We start from the raw sequence: 24,000 nt of genomic DNA on the forward strand, positions 1-24,000 counted from the left end.
GCCGACGTCACGTGATTCCCCTCGGGTTTGCTCCCGGACCCCTCGTTGGGCCCAAAAGGCACTTTTGGCCAGCTTGGGGGGGTCAGGAGGCCCCTCCAAGCTGGCCAAAAGTGCCTTTTGGGCCCAACGAGGGGTCCGGGAGCGAACCCGAGGGGAATCACGTGACGCCGCGTCACTCCGACGTGACGCCGACGTCACGTGCTCCTTGCAAAGGAGTTCAGGAATGGCGTCCTGACCCCGCTGGACCACCAGGGAGTTTTGGTAAGTCTTGGGGGGGGTCGGGATTAAGGCGGGTGAGGGGTTTAAATTTTTATTTGCACATATGGACATAGATTCAACTTATGGAATTCTCCATATGTCCATATTGACCGCAAATGGGACCCCTTTTCGACTTATGGACTTATGAACTTAAACTTTTGGTCTGCACATCCCTATATATTGGTGTCAAAAAAAGTTTATTACAACCTGTAAGGATTCAAGAAGTAGTGAAAAATGTCAATCTTTGGCTATCAGTTTGTGTTGCTTTCCTAACAAATTTTCAGATTTTATTTTTTGGCCAAGCAGCCTTCCTCTTCCTATGTTCATCTTATTCAGAATCTGCTCCAAACCTGCTCACTGGGTGGGGGGAGAGGATAGGAGAACAAAATATCAAGGTTAGCATGTCATGGGCCTTCATTGGAGACAGGCAATTGTTTCCCCATTCTTTCTATCCAGCCCAGCTATCGCATCAGCAACCGAGGGGCACAGGCTGAGGTTCCTTATGGAAGTTGGTAGATATATGTGTTTAGACATATTACACCTCACTGTTGATAATGACAGAGTCTCATTTTCCCTTCCCATCAAAAAACTATGAAAACTGCATCCTGAGCCCCTTCCAAACTGAGATATGTGAGCCAGATCAAGGAACTGAACCCAGATCTCCCAGTCATTAGACCACTACAAAAAGCAATTTCTTAAAGAGTAGACAAAATAGGAAAATAGGAATATCAGGTTTTCTAATAGTGACATTTCCATACCACTGCAGCTTAAAATAGGAAAGATCAAGAGAGAGACATCCATAAGATACTTTTTGCTTTTAGCTTTTAGTAGTTGTAGTAGAGAGAAACCTGTTGGCACCATCAAATAAGGTAAAATGTTATGAATCAAATAAAGGGAAAAAATATGAAATAAAATCCATAGGAATATATCTAAGTTCATAATGGCTGCTGTGAACTTCCCATAGCCAACATCAGTTACTTACCTTTGAACTTGTGGACCTGCTCTTTATTAGGTTCAATCACTTCACTGTTAATAAGAACTTTTGGATATTGAGCCTTTATTTGTGAGATCATCTGCAGATCAATTTCACCTGAGACAGAAAAGAGATAACTTTTTAAAAGAATAGTCTAGTTTTCAGGCTCAACCCACTAGATGCACTTGGGAAGGGCAATGTTCAAAAGTTTTTACAGTAGTTGGGTAGAATGGCAAGATTCAAAATGGCCTTCCATAACTGCATACTTTTAACTGCACTAAAAAGAGATTTTCCTGTGAGCATGGTTAGGTTAAGGGGATAAAATAGAGCATGAATGTAGGGTTTACAAAAGTATGTTCACTAATTTGCTCTGCTCTGTAACATACCACACTTCCTACTCCCTCAGAGTACTAGACCAATCACACAGGATAAGGGGACATGGATTCGGTGTTTTGGGCGGGAGGAATACACCTATAGAACCACTAGGAAGTTTACCAGTCCACAAATTAAACAGTCTATTTAAAAACTGTGTTACAAGCTAAATGAAAGTTTACTTTAAAAGAGTTTACAAAAAAAACATTTGCAAACTCAGTCCAAACAATTGTAGAAATCAGAAATTTTAGGGTCATTCATCAAAATGCATTATGGCGTTAACGCATGCAATAATAACACTAGTGCATAGCGCAAATGAAAATTTTTGGAAGGGGTGGATCAGGAAGGAGATTGGGTGGGATTTATAAAACCATATTTTTGACAATAATCCCTTGTCGGGCGATTCCCCAACCACTATCCGCACACCAGCATCTGCTTTCCAGGCAGAGAACAGGGGGAAAGGGCAAACCCAGGACCCCTCCAGCACTCACCTCCAATCACACTGGCTGGAGCGAAGATGAATGTGGAGCGAAGAGGAACGCTAGCTGGGAGCAAAGAGGCTGGATGTGCCTTGGTCGCGGCTCTTTAAACGGCCCATGACATCATCATCCTGCGACTGCTCCTCCCCTCTCCCCTCATCCTGCTATGTTACCATTGAGACGGGCTGAGGAAGGAGGGAGGGGGAAGGAGAGCCATGCTGGTCCCCACTTGCCGAGATGCCGGAGTCCACTGTTCGGGCGCAACTTGGCTCCGGGCATGGGAGCATGGGCCCACTTATTTCCAAAGATCAAAATCACAGAGCATATAGAAAGACTTGGTTTAATGGAATACAGCATGGATTTACCCAAGGCAAGTCTTGCCTCACAAATCTGATTCGTTTTTTTGATGGGGTTAATAAGCATGTGGATAAAGGTGAACCGGTAGATGTAGTGTATTTGGATTTTCAGAAGGCGTTTGACAAAGTCCCTCATGAGAGGCTTCTAAGAAAACTAAAAAGTCATGGGATAGGAGGCGATGTCCTTTCGTGGATTACAAACTGGCTAAAAGACAGGAAACAGAGAGTAGGATTAAATGGACAATTTTCTCAGTGGAAAAGGGTAAACAGTGGAGTGCCTCAGGGATCTGTACTTGGACCTGTGCTTTTCAATATATTTATAAATGATCTGGAAAGGAATACGATGAGTGAGGTAATCAAATTTGCAGATGATAAAATTATTCAGAGTAGTTAAATCACAAGTGGATTGTACTAAATTGCAGGAGGACTTTGCGAGACTGGAAGACTGGGCATCCAAATGGCAGATGAAATTTAATGTGCACAAGTACAAGGGGATGCATATAGGGAAAAATAACCCATGCTGTAGTTCTATATTAGGAGCTACCACCCAGGAAAAAGATCTAGGTGTCATAGTGGATAATACATTGAAATCGTCAGCTCAGTGTGCTGCAGCAGTAAAAAAAGTAAACAGAATGTTAGGAATTATTAGGAAGGGAATGGTGAATAAAATGGAAAATGTCACAATGCCTCTGTATTGCTACATGGTAAGACCACACCTTGAGTACTGTGTACAATTTTGGTTGCCCCATCCCAATAAAAATATAATTGCGATGGTGAAGGTACAGAGAAGAGCTACCAAAATGATAAAGGGAATGGAACAGCTCCCCTATGAGGAAAAGCTAAAAAGGTTAGGGCTGTTCAGCTTGGAGAAGAGACGGCTGAGGGGGGATATGATAGAGGTCTTTAAAATCTTTGGAGGTCTAGAAAGGGTAAATGTGAATCGGTTATTTACTTTTTCAGATAATAGAACTCCATGAAGTAGCATATTTAAAACTATTTGGAGAAAATTATTTTTCACTCAATGCACAATTAAGCTCTGGAATTTGTTGCCAGAGGATGTGATTAGTGCAGTTAGTGTAGCTGGGTTTAAGAGAGGTTTGGATAAGTTCTTGGAGCAGAAGTCCAATAACTGCCATTAATCAAGATGACTTACAGAATAGCCACTGCTATTACTGACATCAGTAGCTTGGGATCTGTTTAGCGTTTGGGTAATTAATTACCAGGTTCTTATAGCTTGGATGGATTGTCCACTGTTGGAAATAGGATGCTGGGCTTGACAAACTTTTGGTCTGACCCAGTATGGCAATTTCTTATGTTCTTATGTTCTAAAACTTCTGCCTCGTCCAGACCTGCCCAGACCCTGCCCCTTTTTGAAAACTTTGGAGATGTGCACACTGGGGAGTTACGTGCCTATCTGGGTGACTTTTAAAATCCACTCAGCCCGCACTAACCAAACTTATTCGCACATCCCCTAATTAATGCGGGGAATACGCCAGGCTTTTAAAATTCACCTCTAACATTTTACTTAGTTTGGGCTGACTTTACTTTGTTATATTGTAGAGATGTGAATCGTGTCCTCGATCGTCTTAACGATCAATTTCGGCTGGGAGGGGGAGGGAATCGTATTGTTGCCGTTTGGGTGTTTGAAGTATCGTGAAAATTGTGAAAATCGTGAGCCAGCACACTAAAACCCCCTAAAACCCACCCCCGACCCTTTAAATTAAATCTCCCACCCTCCCGAACCCCCCCCAAATGGGGGGGGTTCGGGAGGGTGGGAGATTTAATTTAAAGGGTCGGGGGTGGGTTTTAGGGGGTTTTAGTGTGCCGGTTTTCCTGCCCTCCCCCTTCCCCCGATTTACGATTTTTTGACGATAAATCGGGGGAATTGGTATTGTATCGTGGCCCTAAAGATTTTTGACGATTTAAAATATATTGGACGATATTTTAAATCGTCAAAAAACGATTCACATCCCTATTATATTGGCAATGCTTGTGCAAGCTTTAGCAATAACATGAAAACACAGTTTTAATGCAGACTAAATGCTGAATTCAGCATATAACCTGTTGCTGTCTTATCACAGCTTAGTAACATTATCATGGTCTGTGATGGACTTTATAAACCATGCAAACTATTTCCACTGTGGATTTTAAATTAAATCCTAAAATGTAATGCTTTTTTTTAGACATTTTTTTTTTGTTTCATTTTTTGTTTCATTTTTGTTTTTTGTTTCATTTTTTACCAGAGTTTGGTTCAACCTTTTTAATATCCTCTTAATCAATGCAAGAGTTCAAATGTTCAGCCTACTACAGTTGAATTTTCTATGTTTTTATTAAATGGCAATGTTGCTTTTTACTTTTTATTGGCCAAACTTTTTTATTTAAACATAGTCATTATTTAATCTATGGTTTTAATTGGTTTCAGTTAGTTCTTTTGTATGCAAATGATTGTCCAGAGGCATTTTGGAGTCAAAGATGTGACAGCTTACATTATCAACAATTTGGCATTTAGTCTATTGCAATTATTTAAACTCCGCTATAATTGCCTTTTAAAGGCTACTACTATGTTGCCATTAAGTTTCTAATTGAATATGCTCAGGAAATGGATAGCCAGACTATAAAATATTTGTTGCATTTCCTATTTAAAGGTATAACAACATTGAGATAATGTAAAGGGAAATGTTAACCCAGGAAAGTTATAGATATGCAACAGAAACTTTTTCTGATCCGGTTATTTTGGCTATTTCTTTATAATTGTCAGGTTACAGCCCTCTGAGTATTTATAAAACTCAGAGCAAGGCCTGAGGCCTGGGTATGTGCATTCAAACTGAGTCAAGCACACAGTGTCTTCTGCCCAGGCTGGAAGGTAATCAGAAGTCAAAAGGTGCATTTGGGCGGACAGTAACCTAGTTCTTACAAGTAGCAAGAGCAGCAGTGAAGCAGATATTGCATCTAGAAATGCAGGAGGTAGAAATTTCTAGAACTGTTGGACTGGAACTGGAATTAGCAAGCAGGTAACCAGACTCGAGCAAGACTTAAAAGTGAACTGGAACCTCAGAAATGGAACTGGAATCAGCAAGCAGAAAGTGGATCAGCCTGGAGCAGAGAGACTTGGCACTAACTGTAAGCATTCTGCATATAAAAAATTCATGATAGCAAGTGTATTGATTAGCCTTCAGGTTGCTATAAACAGCTTCCTGCTTCCTAGTACCCCTTTTAATTGATCACCAGCCAATCCCTGATACATGTGGATGTGGCTTTCAGAACTATCTAACACAGTCATTTTCTCTACTGTTTTAATTTGCTCTAGATTACTAGTGGACCTAGTGGTTTGACCCCTGTTGCAAACTTCTAGGTTCATGCCCCCATTGGGATCTTGTCTTGATATAGCCACTCCCCCTTCCCAGTGGCAATATTTATAGAGATATCCTGTATGGAATTCATGAAGTTTTGCTATGGTATTGATGTTCTCTGCAGGTTCCCAAAAGCATTCTTCAGGGCCATAATAACCATCCCAGTCCATTAGATACATCAATTTATTTTGGGTTCTTCTGGAGTTCAAATAAGATTTTTCTGCCTAATTCTCATGGACCTGGATTGGAGAGGAGACACTTGAGTTTGGCCTGAAAAGGGACTCTCTGTGAATGGTTTCAAGAAAGACACATGAAACATCTCTATTTGGAGGGACTTGGGAAACTCTAGTTCAAATGTAACTGGGTTTATCTAGAAGAAAAAACAAACCCTGTCCTTTTGTTCTAATGTATTTATCCTTATGCTTTATTTATCCAAGATTATAAATTGCCTTAGTTATATATTTATAGTTGAACCTAGTTAGTTTGTTTTTCTTATTTACTTAGACCAAATTTTCTGTTTTCTGTTCCAAGATTTGTTCCATGTAAACTGCCACCCGGCAGTAGTTATTACTGTTAACTGTGAACCGGAGTGATATGTATTGTATACAGGAACTCCGGTATATAAAAACCATACATAAATAAATAAATAAATAAATAAATAAATAAATGTGATAGGATACTGACCCAAGTAACAGTGGTCTAGTTTGCAGCATGGGCATATGGACCTAAAATCCTTTGGTATTGACCACACTTTATAGCTTACCATGTAAGCTATACCCTCATTCCTTCTACAATCAGCTTGAGCTTTATAGTCCACTTGCACAGCTTCCAGCTGCAGGTCTGTCTTGTTTCCAGGTCTCCTGCTGGCCTGGTTGCTCTTCCCATCCCCCTTCTCTGCCCCAATGAGATGCAAGAACTCTTGCATCTCATTGGGGCAGAGAAGGGGGATGGGCTTGGCTTGAAGCCTAGGCTTGAAGCCTAGGCTTGAAAATGCTGAGAGCCCAGGTGGAACGTGGCAGCAGTGCTAGTAGAAGCACTTGGGTACGGCGGAAGTAGCAGTATGGCCTCTTCTTCTTCCCTCTCCTGTGGCCCGGAAGAGAAAGTGGTTTGCAGTCAGCCTCCATGTGGGAAGAAGGAGAGGCCCAATTAACATCAGTCCCAGGCCCAATTAGTTAGCAGGAAGAGCAGCACAGGCCTGAAGCAATGATCATGATCAGGAGACAGAGATGGGACTTTTCGTATTTCTTGGGGCTGAGGATGAGGAGTAGGAGGCTACTGCTGCTGATGCTGCCACTTTTGATTCTGGGAGGGTGAGAGGGGAAAGTGAGTGAGAGAGCTGTGTACTTTCTATTTGAATATTAGTCTAAAGTCCATAGGTAAAATCTTCTGCAGACTGTATTCTTTGAAAATTAACTCTTAGGAGACTTAAGGCTGGTCAGCAATATAAGCCTTAAAGTTTTCCATGAGCTGACCATTGTGATGTTTTGATTAAGGAGCTCATTTTTGTGATTTCAGATGCATTAGATGTCTGTGTAGTGAGTCATTGTGATGGTCAGATGACAGTGCCCTTCTGAGTCAGAATGGACAGCTGTCTTCATGCATAACCCCTTTCTGCTCCCTTCTGTCCCTACCATGCCCCTACCATTTTGTAGGCCCTTACTGAAAAAAAAAGCAAATGATTATAAACTTGCACTCAGGTTAGTTTTCTGCTCTCCTAGAAGAGTCTTCTCTTTGCATCTCATACTTTGGTTTGATACCTCTGCTATTTCTGCCTTCAACACTTAAAAACAACTTCCATATGTCAGGCTTACTTGCATACTTATTGGAAGCAAGGAGAAAGACGCAAAGGACCTTATTTTCCAAGGCTATTTTCCAAGCTATCGCACCCAATAGCTCCACCTTCTATGGTGGAGCTATTGGGTGCGATGCCGGCAGCGATCGCACCGCGGAGGTGCGATCGCTGCTGGCTAGCACAGGACCACCACCCCCGTTTCGGCCCCCCGCCCCTCATTACCGCCTCAGTAGGCCTGCGATACTTTAGAAAATGAGGCCCATAATGTTTAGTGTTTGTGCTTATTTTGCTTATGTAATTGATTTCCCTCATTATTCAGGAGAATGAGATGGTTCTATTGCATAAAAATAGCAATTGGTGGTACAATCTTCCCTAGGTGGTACTGGGGCAGGTTCTCTGGGTAGTTCAGAAAGAACATTTAATTGGGTAAGCCTAGGCATATTGCTAGTGTAGATGACATTGAGGCAGAGGGCCTGATTTTAAAAAGCAGTTACACTCTTAAAACTGGGTTTTGTACATGTAAATGCACTTTAACTGTGTAAGTGGACTTTTGAAAATTGCTTCACTATATACCATTGAATTGTCAATAGGTTTTACACATATAAGAGCACTTTATACTTGTGAATAGCTTTTGAAAATTGCTTCGATAGTATGTTAATTTACATGCCTAACTCCTTTGAAAATTACTTCCAATGTATGCCTGCTTTTGAGTGTGAAACTGATTGTTGCAGCTGTAAATTTGTGTGACTGCTTGTAGTGAATGAGAAATTATAAATCTGGGTACTTCACATGATATTATTTATAGATTTTCATGTTACGGGGGATATGTTTTTAGATTACCTATCTGTCTACTGAAGAAGTAACAGCTTTTAAGTTGTTATTTTCATGACTGCCCATACTCTGTGTTTCATGTGTACTGTGAATGACAATACTAGTAATCCCTCCCTCACCCTCCCCGTGTCTGCAGCACCAGTGATGATTAATAGGAAACAGTGATGTCTGTAAGTGCTAATAGGATAGATTATATATTTCTTTGTGTTTTTAGAAACAGAGTATTTTTCTGTAGAGCAAAAACCATTTTTCCCTGTTTCTGTGCTTCTTATCTTATATTTATTTTAGATTAGCTCTGCAGGCTGGCAAAGAATTGGTAGGAAGTTGAAAACTAAAATTATTTTCTTTCTTTTGCAAAGGAGAATATATATACAAACCTAAATCACAGTAGAGAATATTGTCCAAGAAAAATTATATATTTTGCCTTTGATAGAAACCAATATCACTTTTGATTTGAAACAACCTTTTTAAAATAGATCAGTGTTATATTTCTCATAAGAAGAGACAAACATTCCATTCCAGCTTTTCCCAGAAGTTCCTATTCAGCTGGTTTGACCTTTAACATTTTTCCTCTATGTTTATCTGCAATACATTTATTTTCTTTCTCTTACAAAGTAAACATGTGACAAACAGAATAATATTATGCATTAAGAAAGCTTATTAATACAGAAATCAAATTGTGCTTTGAAGAATTTTAAATAACTTAATATGTGCAGACATCTGAGGGACAAGGACATTTGTGTACAAAGTTAATTTTGAGATCTAGTTTGACTGACTCCTCAAAAGTACTGCTAACTGTCCTGTGAATTATTAGAGAGGCAGTGACCAGAGACACTAATATGAACCTATTTGAAATTACTTCTGGGCATCCATTCTAATACCCAACATCCCCAGCACTCAACAAAAACTTGATTGAATGTAATTTTTTTTAGTCAACAGAACTAATGATTTTATATTACAAAGTACTTTTCAACAGATCAGTGCTGCATTGACAAGACCACAAGCTTTCATCAAGTATTACTCCCCATGCCCACAGCCACAAAAAGTTGAAGATAAGAAATCCTGGATCCACATATCACCCACTAAAACATGCACGTCATTACTAGGTTGAGAAGCAGATGACTGAATTAAACTATTTAAACTGTTTCTGCAATGATATTACAACCTATGGGGCCCATTTTAATTCCTATGCGCACGGGGTACATTTGTGCGCGCTACCCGGTGCGCACAAATGTACACCCGATTTTATAACATGTGTGCGCTGCCGCATGCATGCTATAAAATCCAGGGTCGGCGCGTGCAAGGGGTGCACACATGTGCACCTTGCGCGCACCAAGCCCAAGGGGAGCCCCGATGGCTTTCCCTGTTCCCTCCAAAATTGGAGCGGCCTCGGAGGAAACTTTTTTTTGGATACCCCCCACCTTTTCCTCCCTTCCCCTATCTAACCCACCCCCCCAATCCTACCTAAATCCCCCCCACCTTGTTCGATGGAGTTACATCTGCCTCTCGCAGGCGTAACTTGCGCGCACCGGCTGGCCAGGTCCCGACACAGGCCGCTGTGTTGGGCACTTGGCCACGCCCCCACACTGCCCTGGACCGCAGACACGCCCTCCCGGACTGCCCATTTTAGCAAGCCCCGGGACATACGCGTCCTGGGGCTTGCGCGCACCGCCGAGCTTATGCAAAATAGGCTCGGCGTGCAGGGGCAGATTTCCTCAGTTTACGCACGTATGTTACGCACGTAGCCTTTGAAAATCTGCCCCAATGCCTTTTCATTCAGTTTTGCAACTACAAGGACTTAACCAATGGGTTTACACCAGTCATTGTAAAAAGATATTTGCTCCAATTACTGTAGATACAGATGAAGCATGTGGGCGGGACATTCACTCTTCTTATTGCAAACTCAGAGCAATCAAACCTGTAATCTTCTTTTGAACTTGAGACAGTAAATACTGACCAGAGATGAGGAATGCCTGAACCTCACTTGAATGGGTGCCTGGTGGTGGATAGGCCTTGAAGTCCTTCATCTGCTGAATTCTCAATTCTATTTGAAGAGGTCCATTGAGCCCAATGATAAAGACTGCCTTTCTTGTACAATATGTGGCTAAACAACACTCTTCTTCATTCTGACTCATGTGATCACAGCAATGTCTGTTCCTGGAAGAAATATTTGTCTGACAACTACAATCCAGAAGAGCCTTAATCTTACTAATTGTTGAATATACACTCATCTTATGATCCCAATCACTTCATCTTTTACAGCTAATGTTTCTCACTGTTACAAGACATCATATCTCCTGAATGGACTCTTTCTGACTACTAAACTGCATCACATCTTTGACTCAGTTGAAAAATATTGCTAAATGCTCCTCTGGCCCACAGGTGGTACTGTGGGCCATCTGGACTAGCTATTCCATCCTCCCAGCTATCTGCTTCTTGCTTTCCCCTAGTGACTTCTTAATCTTATTTCTTGCACAAGCTTGTATTTTTACAGAGGCATTCTCAGCAGTCAGTCGCCAGATCTTGGTCCTACTTCACTTCTCCTACTCTGGCTTAATTCTGATGACTTCTTTATCTTCTTATTCTACAGTCTCATTCTTTATCTTCTCATTCTACAGTCAATGTTCATGCTTATTCTCCTCCTTGGCTTCTGGTTTCCTGATGTGTTTTAGTTCCTTACTCAATTCCAGGCCTCTCTCTCGCTTAATTCACCTATCATGCCTCACTGGCCACCAGCACCGGAAGGTCAAACCTGAAAGGAAGATGGCTGGCATACACGGAAGATGCCCAGAATTCCTGCTTTTACTGTCATTGGCCTGGATTAGCCTCTCCTAATACTAGGGCATTCATTCCTGAAGCAACCCACTGTTGACAACCATCACCATGTTCTAACAATACCAGCACTGAAACTTTAATAATACAAAATTTTCAACTTATATTCCTTTTAAACATTCTATTTCAACTAATATTTATCATTCGTCCCTTGACTCTATGGATTATCTTCTGTTTCGGAGCTTTCTGGCTTTGCTGAATACTACTTCACCAGATCATGATTGCCAAGTCCTTGCTGATCTTGTTTTTGAACTTGAATCATCTTAACCTAGTCATATGATTCATATGAATGGTCCAAAAATCATAGAAATCCTCCTCAGGAAAGAAATGACAAGTGTAACCCCCATTTGGGTAATGGGCAAATAACTGTAAGAACTGTGGGATACTTTCAAAAGAGCTTTCAAAAGCATGTTATCTTCCATCACCCTTGAGTATACTATTTCCAACTTCTCTGTCTATCAATATATCAACACTTTGATGATTAATTCTGCTTCCACTTATCATCCACATATCCATCTTCATCCTCAATTGAAAAGAAATGCTAACCCCCATCAGATCCTTCTAGTTGCTACAAACTTAAAAATCTCTCCAACATAGTAGAGTAGATAGCCAACAAAACTAGCAAAAGACTCGTAAAACTTCAACAAGAAGATTCCTTAATTGCTGGAGTAGTTATGGGCAACAGGACAAGAATTAAAGAAGCTTTCAATTAAGGAAGAGTCTGTTCAGGTAATTAATAAGGACTTATTGCAAGATGTTTAAGGGTATATGTAAATGTAATTATGGCATATACAGTGGCATGGGATACATAATAAAGTTTAAGTTTGGATCTGCTTAGTTAGAATACTATTTCATCCTTGCATTTGCTCTGACCTGTAGGGACCCTCTGAAAAAGACAATCTAACTAATTTGAACTTTATTAATTATTGAATATACATGTACTATGGACAAAAGACAATTGGCCACTTCCTGTTCCTCCTCTCTAGGGGAGACCATTTTGCATTCAAAGCTTCAAAACTGCAAATTATTTTTAATGTCAATATTTCCTATACCCGTGACTTAGAACTAAATCTTATATTTATCATTTGAATCTCCAATATTATGTTGAAATACTAAATATTACAAGTGTGGATTGCTGGGGTGCTTTGAAAAGTTCTTCTCCTATAAAGCCAAACTAGTTCAGTAGAAAATCATTATTGCACTGTGAAATTGCACTGATCAGACTTGTAAAATTATTCAAGGTTGCTAATATGCCAGAATATGTTGAAATGCTAGAATGCATGCTAAATGTTAAAAAAGTATGTCAAAGTTCAACATGAAGTTTTTTGTTCCTGCCTTCCAGGCTCAAATTACAAGAAATCACATGCCATACATGAATCTTAACCCGTTAACATATATGAGAAACTTATAATACCAACCAATTAGGAAAATGTAATGCAAACAAATTAAGTTACTCATTGGTGTGTAAGTTAGAGGTATGATTTATTTGATCTAGTGTGTCAACAATGCTTTCTGAGACTGCTTTTGAATTATCTTGCTGGTAATCCCACACTCTCCTGGGATAGCCCATACTTTACCTAAATAGTAACATTTATTTTATTTATTTATTTATTTTAGTTTTTTCTATACCGGCATTCGTGAGAGTATCACATCATGCCGGTTTACAATAAACAGTGGGGTGATAAAAGGAACACTGAACGAAATAAATAATAGGTGCTACATAACATAGTAATAAATAATAATAAATAATAACACAGTAATAAATAAATAATAAATAAATAATAATAAATAAATAAATAAAGATCTATCTTTTTAGCTGACAGTATTAAGTATTTATTTTGATAGCCCACAACACTAATTTCTATACTTGTCTAAGCTTGAATATTAGTGTCAGCTTAAAAAGTCACAAAAGATGTTTTATGATTTCTGTTTATGCCACAAGCACAGATGAAAGACAGCATAAATTGAGAAGCTTTTGAGAATGAAAAAAGAATAATGTAAAGAAGTAAAAGCAAGCCATATTACATAAAACACACCTGATCCACTTCCTACACCAAGAATATTGATTGTAGATTTTCCATCTCCAAAACTGAAAACAAAGAGTCATAATTAAAGTAATTTAGAGCAAAGTCTAAAGCAAAACAGAAGAAATGATAACAAGCCTACCACCATCAACAATTAAAAACAATTCAGCATTTATTTTGTATTACTTCTGTCAGAATTCCAATAAGCAGGAAAAACAAACAGCTACAGGACATATATAACATTGATAACGTCTAAAACTAATTTCCACTAAGATGCCAAGTCACTAAAGCATCCTAAATAGCTGGCTAGTCAGTAGTCACTAATGACTTAATGTGAATAAAAGTCAATGCTAAATTAGATATATTCATGTGCAATAACAATCTGAATTCAAACTATTTTAATTTATCTATTTATTTATTTGTTTGTTAGTTATTTATATGCCAGCTTACCCACAGGCCCTAGGCAGCACATGAAAAATATTCAAATGGATTGATAATGAGATCATTAATTATTGTAACCTTATTCACTACCCTTTGCAAATTTATCAGGCCTGTCCGGTCTTGGCAAATTTAGCACCAGCAAGAGATTAGGTATGAAGTACACAATAACATTTAACACAGGTCTCCAAATCACTTCTCTTTCCTGTCCAAGCCAAGCCCCCGACCCCTTACCCACCCAATCCTTGCCTTTCCCTGGTGTGATACATTTTATATTTCACACCAATGCTGGCAGGAGATACAAGAATTTCCTCCTGCTGGTAAAGGAAGGCTTTAGCTAAGGGGTGTGTTGATATTTCAGCAAGGTGGAATGAGGGCCCATAGGCTTACTTTTGGCTAGGCTATGGGAAGTCTTGTGGCCAGGGGGCTTCCATTGTATTGGAGGAGGGGAAGACTATTTATTTATTTATTTATTTATTTATTTTATATTTTTATATACCGTTTTACCAACATTAAATGCTGACCAAAGCGGTTTACAATGTACTTCAAATTAAAGGAAAAAATTAAGTTCAAAAAAATAAAAAAACTTCAATAAAAGCAAGAATAAAAATACAGTAAATAATATTATCAATAACGTAAAAATTAAATGACATGGGATAAGAAATCTGGCTATTACTTTTAGAAAACTTAAAGATCAGAAAATAAAGCAAAGTATAAAATATACAGTATGAATTAAATCTAAGACAACTCAATTCTGATTACTGAATGTAAGTCAAGGCCTAAAAATATACCTAAAAACTTATAAAAAAGGAATACAACTAAAAAATCTGCATGCTGTAACGAAACCTCAATATCCTTAAATGCTGCCTGGAATAAATAAGTTTTCCGCACTTTCTTGAACTCATTACGATTGAGTATTTGCCTTAAAGGGTCAGGCAGGGCGTTCCACAATGTAGGACCTACGACTGAAAAAGCTCTGTTTCTAGTCACATTCAGTGCCGCATTTTTTATGGAAGGGACCTCCAATAGGTTTTTACCCGCTGATCTGAGTTCTCTTTGAGGTTTGCAGACACGCAACATGGTGCATAATCAAGTGAAATCAATATTATTTAACAAGGAATGAGTTAACATGATAATTTTATATTGGATACGATATTTAACTGGTAACCAGTGCAACTTATATAAAATTGGTGTAATATGCTGTTTTAAAGGTGTACCTGTAAGGAGTCTTGCAGCGGAATTTAAAACCAATTGGAGAGGTTTAATGGCAGTTTCGGGAAGCCCTATATATAGGCCGTTGCAATAATCTAAGCCTGATAAAATCAGTGCTTGCAAAACTGATCAATAGTCTTGGTAGAATAAAAGAGGACGTAGTCGTTTTAAAACATGCAGTTGGAACAAAGAATTCTTTACAGTTCTGGAAATATGTTGAGTCAAAGACAGGTTAGTATCTATCCAGACTCCTAAGTTTTGCGCTAATTTGGTAACGTGGATTACATCATTACCCAAATTTATACTCGTAGGAGGAGCATTGGTTGAATCTGATATGAAGCTGAGATATAGTAATTCTGTTTTCTTTTTATTCAGTTTCAAGCGATTGTGGGCCATCCATTTTTCTATAGTGCTAATATATAACTAAATCAAAGAAAATGTATCAGACCAGGAGGATTTGTAAGGGATAAAGAGTTGGATATCATCTGCATAGAGTTTAAATTGGATGTTCAGTGAAGCCAAGATTCGACATAATGGTAAAAGATAGATGTTAAATAGAATTGGTGACAATGAAGAACCTTGGGGGACACCTGTATCTTGAGTGTATTTTTGAGAGGAGCAGGAACCCATGTTGACTTGACAAACACGGTTGGAAAGAAAACTCCCAAACCACTCTAACACAGTAGATTTTATGCCTATAAGTTGGAGATCGGTCAGCAATATTTTGTGATCCAGCGTATCAAACGCCGCAGAAATGTCCAAAAAAATAACCATAAAATCTTTATAGGAATCGAAACCTCTAAGAAAGGTATCAAAAGAAGATAACAGCAAGGTCTCCGTAGAATAGCCTTTCTTGAATCCATGTTGATTCGAGCTTAGTAAATCAAATTCAGATAAATAATCTTTAAGTTGATGTAAGACAATTGACTCCAGGATTTTGGCTAGTGTAAACAATGAGGCAATAGGTCTCATAGTAGAGAAATCCAGGAAGGAAGAAGATTTGTTCTTTAAAATAGGCAGGATAGATGTCTGTTTTAATGTGTTAGGAAACTTTCCTGATTTTAAAGATTGATTTATTATCAGACACAGATGTTCCGGGTACTGCTCGACAATTGTTTTTAATAAAGAGCCAGGGCAAGGATTTAAGGGAGAATTTGATATCTTTTGTTTGCTTATTATCTTTTGGATGGCTGAAGGAGTAATAGGGTAAAAATCTGTCCATTCTGAATTAACTGCATGTTGACTGTAATTTGGGTAAGGTAATGTAACAAATTCTTGAGATATAATTTCAATTTTATTCTGGAAGAATTTGGCTATTTGTTCACATGTGTCATCTGTGATTTCAGGAGTTACTGTTGAGTGATCTGTAGTTAATGACTTCACTATATTAAACAGAGTTGCTGGATTGGGTGCTTTTCTTGTGTTGAAAGGATGAAGGAGGGGGGCATCAGAGGGTTTTGCTTGCAATTGGTATGTAGAATAAGAAAGAACCTCCTCCATGCTAAATTACCTTTTTACTTTTGGCCAGTTGGCAAGAAGATTCAGAGAATGAGCACCAGAAATGATCTGACCAAATGCTTGTTTCAGATTGAATTTTTAATTCATAGAATCTGCTAAAGCTACAAAGCTGCAAACTAACTACCCATTTTAAAGCATCTTCATCTTCAGCTGTCCTTTTTGCCCCATTTTAATTTGTTACAACATTTTCTAGATGTTAACATCTGTATGTAATATGAAAAGTATTGGTATAAGGGTACATCAAACTATTTTTATTTTTAGAAGAGAACTACTATAAAAAGTTAAAAGGCACAACATAAATAGTACTCAAAATAGAAAATAATGTATTGAGTCTTGGGTATTACAAATTAATGGGTAGATTTTCAAAAAGGGCGCCCTCGCGTACTTTTGTAGGCGCATCAGGCGCAAACAAAAGTACGCTGCATTTTAGCAGATACGCGCGTAGCCGCGCGTATCTGCTAAAATCCTGGATCGGCGCGCGCAAGGCTACCGATTTCGTGTAGCTGGCACGCACCAAGCCGCGTAGCCTACCTCCGTTCCCTCCGAGGCCGCTCCGAAATTGGAGCGGCCTCAGAGGGAATTTGCTAACGCCCTCCCCTCACCTTCCCCTCCCTTCCTCTACCTAACCCACCCCCCCCCCCGGCCCTGTCTAAACCCCCCCTACCTTTGTTGGGGGATTTACGCCTCCCAGAGGGAGAAGTAAATCCCTGCGCACCAGCGGGCCGCTGGCGCGCCTAGACGCAACCGGGGCTGGTTCCGGAGGGCGCGGCCACGCCCCCGGACCACCCCGGGCCGAAACCACGCCCCCGAAACGCCCCCGAAACGCCGCACCGCTCTGCCCCGCCCCCGACACGCCCCCTCAGAAAACCCTGGGACTTATGCGAGTCCCGGGGTTCTGCGCGCGCCGGCAGGCCTATGTAAAATAGGCGCACCGGCGCGCAAGCCCTGCTCGCATAAATCCGGGCGGATTTACGTGAGCAGGGCTCTTAAAATCCGCCCCTAAATTGCCATCGCAAATTCTAGTGTGATCTTGTGCAAACTGTATATAGTGGTATTCAAGACTAATTTGTATTATTTCTAAAACTTTCTATATTAATCAGTTTCTCCCCAATAAAACAATTTTTCATCAAAGCAGTATATAAGTATTGCTACTTGAAATGGAATATCAAAGGTATTAAACTCTAACTTTCATTGAATCTCTGTTTCAGGACATTTTTAATTATATACATGAATGCCCTACCTATTGTAGTTTAAATTGAGACAATCCTCTGCTGAATAGATCCCTTCAATCCTTACAACTCATTATTATGGTAGTAACACATATACTTCAACTGAAACTATCAATTTGTATAATATACTGTAAGGCATTCTTAAAGTTGATTGCTGTTAAATCATTCAAATGCATACATATGAATCCTTGAAGAAAATACAAACATTATGTTTCTTTCAATTTTGAAGGATTTTGCCAGTAGTTAAAAATAACTTAATATTTTAGCTACTTTCTCTTGACTGAATCATAGATATTGTCTAGAAAAAAAATTCTACCATGACCTGAAAAATAACTTATATATCTCATTTCATCATATTCTATGTAATCACAGACAAAAAATACATTCATTGAAGCATAGGTGTTGCTTTATCTCATATAATCTAAGTTTGGGTTTATTCTTTAAATAAAATGTCATGTATTTTACCTTTGTACAATGTCTGGTAGCATCTTCGCAATGAATTCTAGCATGCACTCATGCTCTGTTGAATTATCAATGAATGCATGGAATGCTTTTGCATATCGTTCCTCATCTGTCAGTAAATTTTTCATGGAAGGTTCCATGTTTGCTTTCCTAGGTAGTAAGAACAAAGAAGTTAGAAAGGTATTGTGCATAATATATCACTCTTAAGAAACTGAACTAGGATTTAAAAGATACCACAAGTAAATCATATGCTGATTGAATTAATTTTCTTGTGATTCTGCATTATTGTTGGAAGTGCTTAGAAATCTAAAATTCTTTGACACTTAGCAGAACAAGCAAATATGTGTGCTGTGAAATATTACTTAAGTTTTATATATTTGTTTTATTATCCCTTGGCAATTATAATACTTTTTGCTTTTTCTCCTGAAGCCTTTGTTATTGATCCAGCTATAACTCGAGTGTTAGGCAAGTGAAATGATAAAATCTGCAAGACTAATACACTCAGTACATCTAAGATGTGAATGTTATTAGATCATAAAACATAAAAACTTAGAAAAGCAAAAGCTTCAATTATTTCTTTAACATTTTATGCCCTAATTTTTCAAGCTTATGCATTGGACTAAAATAGCTAAAGCCCAAGTTACAGGGACAGTAGTAGGGATGTGAATCGTGTCCTCGATCGTCTTAACGATCGATTTCGGCTGGGAGGGGGAGGGAATCGTATTGTTGCCGTTTGGGGGGGTAAAATATCGTGAAAAATCGTGAAAAATCTAAAAATCTAAAAATCGCAAAACCGGCACATTAAAACCCCCTAAAACCCACCCCCGACCCTTTAAATTAAATCCCCCACCCTCCCGAACCCCCCCCAAATGAGTTAAATAACCTGCGGGTCCAGCGGCGGTCCGGAACGGCAGCGGTCCGGAACGGGCTCCTGCTCCTGAATCTTGTTGTCTTCAGCCGGCGCCATTTTCCAAAATGGCACCGAAAAATGGCGGCGGCCATAGACGAACACGATTGGACGGCAGGAGGTCCTTCCGGACCCCCGCTGGACTTTTGGCAAGTCTCGTGGGGGTCAGGAGGCCCCCCACAAGCTGGCCAAAAGTTCCTGGAGGTCCAGCGGGGGTCAGGGAGCGATTTCCTGCCGCGAATCGTTTTCGTACGGAAAATGGCGCTGGCAGGAGATCGACTGCAGGAGGTCGTTCAGCGAGGGTTCCGGACCGCTGCTGGACCCGCAGGTTATTTAACTCATTTGGGGGGGGGTTCGGGAGGGTGGGGGATTTAATTTAAAGGGTCGGGGGTGGGTTTTAGGGGGTTTTAGTGTGCCGGCTCACGATTCTAACGATTTATAACGATAAATCGTTAGAATCTCTATTGTATTGTGTTCCATAACGGTTTAAGACGATATTAAAATTATCGGACGATAATTTTAATCGTCCTAAAACGATTCACATCCCTAGACAGTAGCTTTAATACTGGCACGCGGACATACATGTATGTGCGTATGCTGGCTCATGTTCAGAGACAAGGCCATTTTGTAACATATGCATGTATATATGTGCATGGTATAATATAGACTGAACACATGTATATGTGTGTACAATTTTATATGGATGCCCGCATGTGTACACACATGCCGCCTCTACTGCATAAGTGGGATTTTAATAGAAATGCACGCCAAAGAAATTACCAGTTAAACCACTTCATTCCCAGTTCACCCAGGCAGGGGATATGACTTCCTAACCCCCCTATTTAAATAGCCTTCCTTTTCCCCTCTTAACCCCAACCCTTAAAATCCTGCTCACATGCCTATATTTATTTTGTTTTAAGACTTACACGCCATCCATAGAGTAGTAAAACTACTTGGTAGGGGACCCCGATGCGAGCTTGTGTGCATACGTTTTTATGCACTAGTTTCATTCATAAATCCAAGAATGCCCACACCTATTCCATCCCTTTTTTTTTTTTAGGACTTTTTCATTTGTGTGCGTAGTGAGAGTATACGCGCTTACTTAAGTGGCTTTTAAAATCCTCTTGGCGTGTGCCGGCTTGACATACTCAGTTATCTCCCAGTTTTGGCGCACAGCAGGCTTTCAAAATTCAACTATAAGCTTTCGTCCCATCAATACAAAATGGGGGGGGGGGGGGAGTCCGTAATAAATCAGACCCTTAATTTGAAAGAAAATGAGAAAAGGGAACTCCTTAATTCTGCTGTGAATCAATCTTAGCAGAAAATGTTAACTTCCATAACTTGTTATGTGGCTAGAATTTAGCTGCGCACAGCTTTCAATATTGTTGGTTAGCCATTTAGATGGATAACTTTTCAGCTGTCTAAATGGCTTTTGAATGTTGACCTCTAAATGTACATGGGGAGGGTGCTTTACAAAGAGCCTACATAGCAGTGAAGGCTGTGTGTACATGGTACCAACTTTATTGAATATATTTTCAAAGCAACCTTAGAGGCTAAAGATTCCTTTGGAAATACTAATTGACTGAGTATGCACACACATTCACTCTTCTGAGGACATAGCATATGCACGTTAACTTATGTGCATATATTTTAAAATCAACAGGTATGCATCTAAATGCCAAATCTGCCCTAGTCTCACACCCCCGGAAGGTCCCTCCTCAGTGTGATTAAAAGTACACACAAAACTGGATACTTTATGCTCTCTGAGCAAGGTCATTTTTAGAGCAGCTATTTATGTGCTCAAACCCAGGTTTTATATGTAATGTTGGCTTTGAAAATTACTCTCAATATGGTAAAAAAGCAAACCCAAAAAAACTCTTTAGTACCTCTGGTCTTGGGTTTGTGTATTTCAAATACCATAAAGGTATAAATATAATGCACAAGAAGCAAACCTTTGTAAATGGAAATGAAAGTCTACATCTAGAAGTCACAGAATAAAGTTCCAAGGTGGAAAATTCAGGAGTAACATTAGCAAATATTTCTTCATGGAAAAGTTGGTGGAAGCAATGTAGGTGGTGGAGGCAAAAACATTGATGAAATACAAGAAAGCATGGAGTAAACAGACAGGATCCTGAGTTGTGGAGAAGGGAAAGCTAGAAATCAACTGGGGTCTATGACATTGCACCAAGAATGAAATCTGGTTGACTAGATGGACCTTATGGTCCTTATCTGTCCTTCTGTCCTGTGTCCCTATACTCCCAATATGTTAAGATAATGCCATTGAATTATAGAAACCTCCTGCATTTCATACCATTCCCCTTAAAGTATCCTTGTATCCACTGAATTGATAGGTATCAGTTTGGGGGTTTGCTTTTCTCTAAGTAGTCTGTCATTTTCTATGTGCTTGAAAGTAAGTATATTTACTGAAATGCTGTTGGATACAGTATACACATGAGCTCATGTAAAAGCTGCTGCAAATCATACTATCACGTTCCACAATGCATATTGTACTCCAGTGCTATCCTTCATTTACCTACAGCAGAGATACAGTATAAGCTGTACCTATGCAACATTCCCCTTATTTTCCTTTAGTGTTCCACCAACCATATATTTCATAATAAAGATGTTTGTCATTAAAACAGAATTGAAAACAAGAATCATTTTAGAACAGGGCCACAGGATGAGTATCAGCTAAAGTTCTTAAGCTATTGTATGTGATATGCTCCTGGTAAGCATGACATTATGAATAGCAAAAGAAATAGTACAAAATTGTATAATGACAATGAGCTGAATTCCTATTTCATTATAATAATCATTGTAGATAAGTGTTTTCCTGTTCTTTTCTAACTGCACAGCTGAGGGGTTGGCTTGCTGCATTCAGTCATAGGGAGCCTGGGCGAAAGCAAGCAAAATGAAAGCAAAATATGCCTGACTGGTTAAAGGGTCCCCTATTCCTCTTCTTAGCCTCTGCCATAGACTGACTTTAATGGGTCTTAGACGAATCTGCAAAGCAATAATGCACTATGCAAGCCCAACAAGCCGCAAACAATGTGCAAACGTGTGTAACATAGGAAAAGCACCACTGCCAGGCAGAAGGAAATTGTATGCATCTCGGGAATTGATTAACAAAGTAGGAAACAGGTCATAGGTCTTTGTGCCAGTTTTAAGGAGCGTATGATCCACTCTGCATGTGCCCCCTCCCCCAACAGGGAGCGGATCCATGTTTATACATTCCTTTGCACAGCTGTCTTTTCTGCCCCTACAAAATGCCCTTGGCACTGCGCAGGGGCTGGCCTGGGTTTTTCGCAGGGTTACCCTGCTATTTTACCAGGCAGCATTTATTAATATCATGGTTTAACTGGTTGCCTGTTTTTGACTGGTTTTAACCAGGACCGAGAGGAATTTCATCTCTAGCGAGCTAATCAATCGGATGGGTCTCGTGACTCTCAGCTTTCTGAACCTCTGCTTTCTCAACACACATCTGGGCAGGGTGATTGTTCAGCTCTTAAAACCTAGCCTGTCAGCTTTTTTGATGTCGAAACCAATCGTTCCTGAAACAAAAATGTTCATCCTTATATGAGAGGGGAAACCCCCCAAACCAAAATCAGAAAATTGAATCAGAAATGAGCCCCTCTCAGGCAGCAAGAAGCTGTTTCTTTTCCCTGCTGCTACTGGTGGTGAATTCCTTTTAGAGCTCGCATTTTATAACAAGGACTGCTGAGGGCGTTTTTTTTTAAACCTCTTGTGAGCTAATGTGCTTCTAATGTAAGGATATTACTTACTGTCCGTTTAGTGTCTGTTCTTGGCAGCAGCAGTAACACTATTTTATTCAGAGGGCTGTCCGAGCTGCAGGAAGTAACCTTGTGGCAATCTTCTGAGGTTTTAAGCTCCGGCTGGATCCCCACCCACAGCAACAGGACTTTGGCACGTCCTGAAGTAACTGTTTCAGGCCCATGCTCAGACTATGTGCCACTGTCGAAATAAATGCTTTAGAAACGGTAATCTGACTGTTTTCTGCCTGCTGGAACCTTGGACATGAAAATGGTCAACTTGCAGGTGGGAAAAGAGCAGGCAAAGGTATCTCAGTAACTTTATCTGAGCTATTCAGCGGTGAGTCTGCTGCTGCACAGACCCACGGAAAGTTACCCGGAAAGGTTATCCGGGTACCTTTATCTGAGCTATTCAGTGGTGAGTCTGCTGCTGCACAGACCCACGGAAAGTTACCCGGAAAGGTTATCCGGGTACCTTTATCTGAGCTATTCAGCGGTGAGTCTGCTGCTGCACAGACCCACGGAAAGTTACCTGGAAAGGTTACCCGGGTACCTTTATCTGAGATATTCAGCGGTAAGACTGCTGCTGCACAGACCCACGGTAAGTTACCCGGAAAGGTTACCCGGGTACCTTTATCTGAGCTATTCAGCGGTGAGTCTGCTGCTGCTCAGACCCACGGAAAGTTACCCGGAAAGGTTATCCAGGTACCTTTATCTGAGCTATTCAGCGGTAAGACTGCTGCTGCACAGACCCACGGAAAGTTACCCGGAAAGGTTACCCAGGTACCTTTATCTGAGCTATTCAGCGGTAAGACTGCTGCTGCACAGACCCATGGAAAGTTACCCGGAAAGGTTACCCAGGTACCTTTATCTGAGATATTCAGTGGTGAGTCTGCTGCTGTACACTCCCACGGTAAGTTACCCGGAAAGGTTACCCAGGTACCTTTATCTGAGATATTCAGCATTAAGACTCCTGCTGCACAGACCCACGGAAAGTTACCCGGAAAGGTTACCCAGGTACCTTTATCTGAGATATTCAGCGGTAAGACTCCTGCTGCACAGACCCATGGAAAGTTACTCGGAAAGGTTACCCGGGTACCTTTATCTGAAATATTCAGTGGTGAGTCTGCTGCTGCACAGACCCACGGTAAGTTACCTGGAAAGGTTATCCGGGTACCTTTATCTGAGACTATTCAG

The 24,000-nt window shown here is 40.1% G+C and overlaps 1 protein-coding gene across 1 annotated transcript in view; it reads right to left on the reverse strand.

Annotated features, from left to right (window-relative positions):
* HNMT (histamine N-methyltransferase) overlaps positions 1 to 22,931 on the reverse strand; it is a 78,487-nt gene extending 55,556 nt beyond the window's left edge. Inside the window, exons 1-4 of the mRNA XM_029605401.1 lie at positions 22,816 to 22,931; positions 18,130 to 18,276; positions 13,280 to 13,332; positions 1,241 to 1,348 (exon numbers count right to left, since the gene is read on the reverse strand). Coding sequence (XP_029461261.1) covers positions 1,241 to 1,348; positions 13,280 to 13,332; positions 18,130 to 18,266 — 298 coding nt within the window. The 5' untranslated portion in view covers positions 18,267 to 18,276; positions 22,816 to 22,931. The remainder of the gene's footprint in view (positions 1 to 1,240; positions 1,349 to 13,279; positions 13,333 to 18,129; positions 18,277 to 22,815) is intronic.
* Positions 22,932 to 24,000: the final 1,069 nt, after the last annotated feature.

Source organism: Rhinatrema bivittatum, chromosome 6 (genome assembly GCF_901001135.1).
Source record: "Rhinatrema bivittatum chromosome 6, aRhiBiv1.1, whole genome shotgun sequence".
Classification (NCBI taxonomy): Eukaryota; Metazoa; Chordata; class Amphibia; order Gymnophiona; family Rhinatrematidae; genus Rhinatrema; species Rhinatrema bivittatum.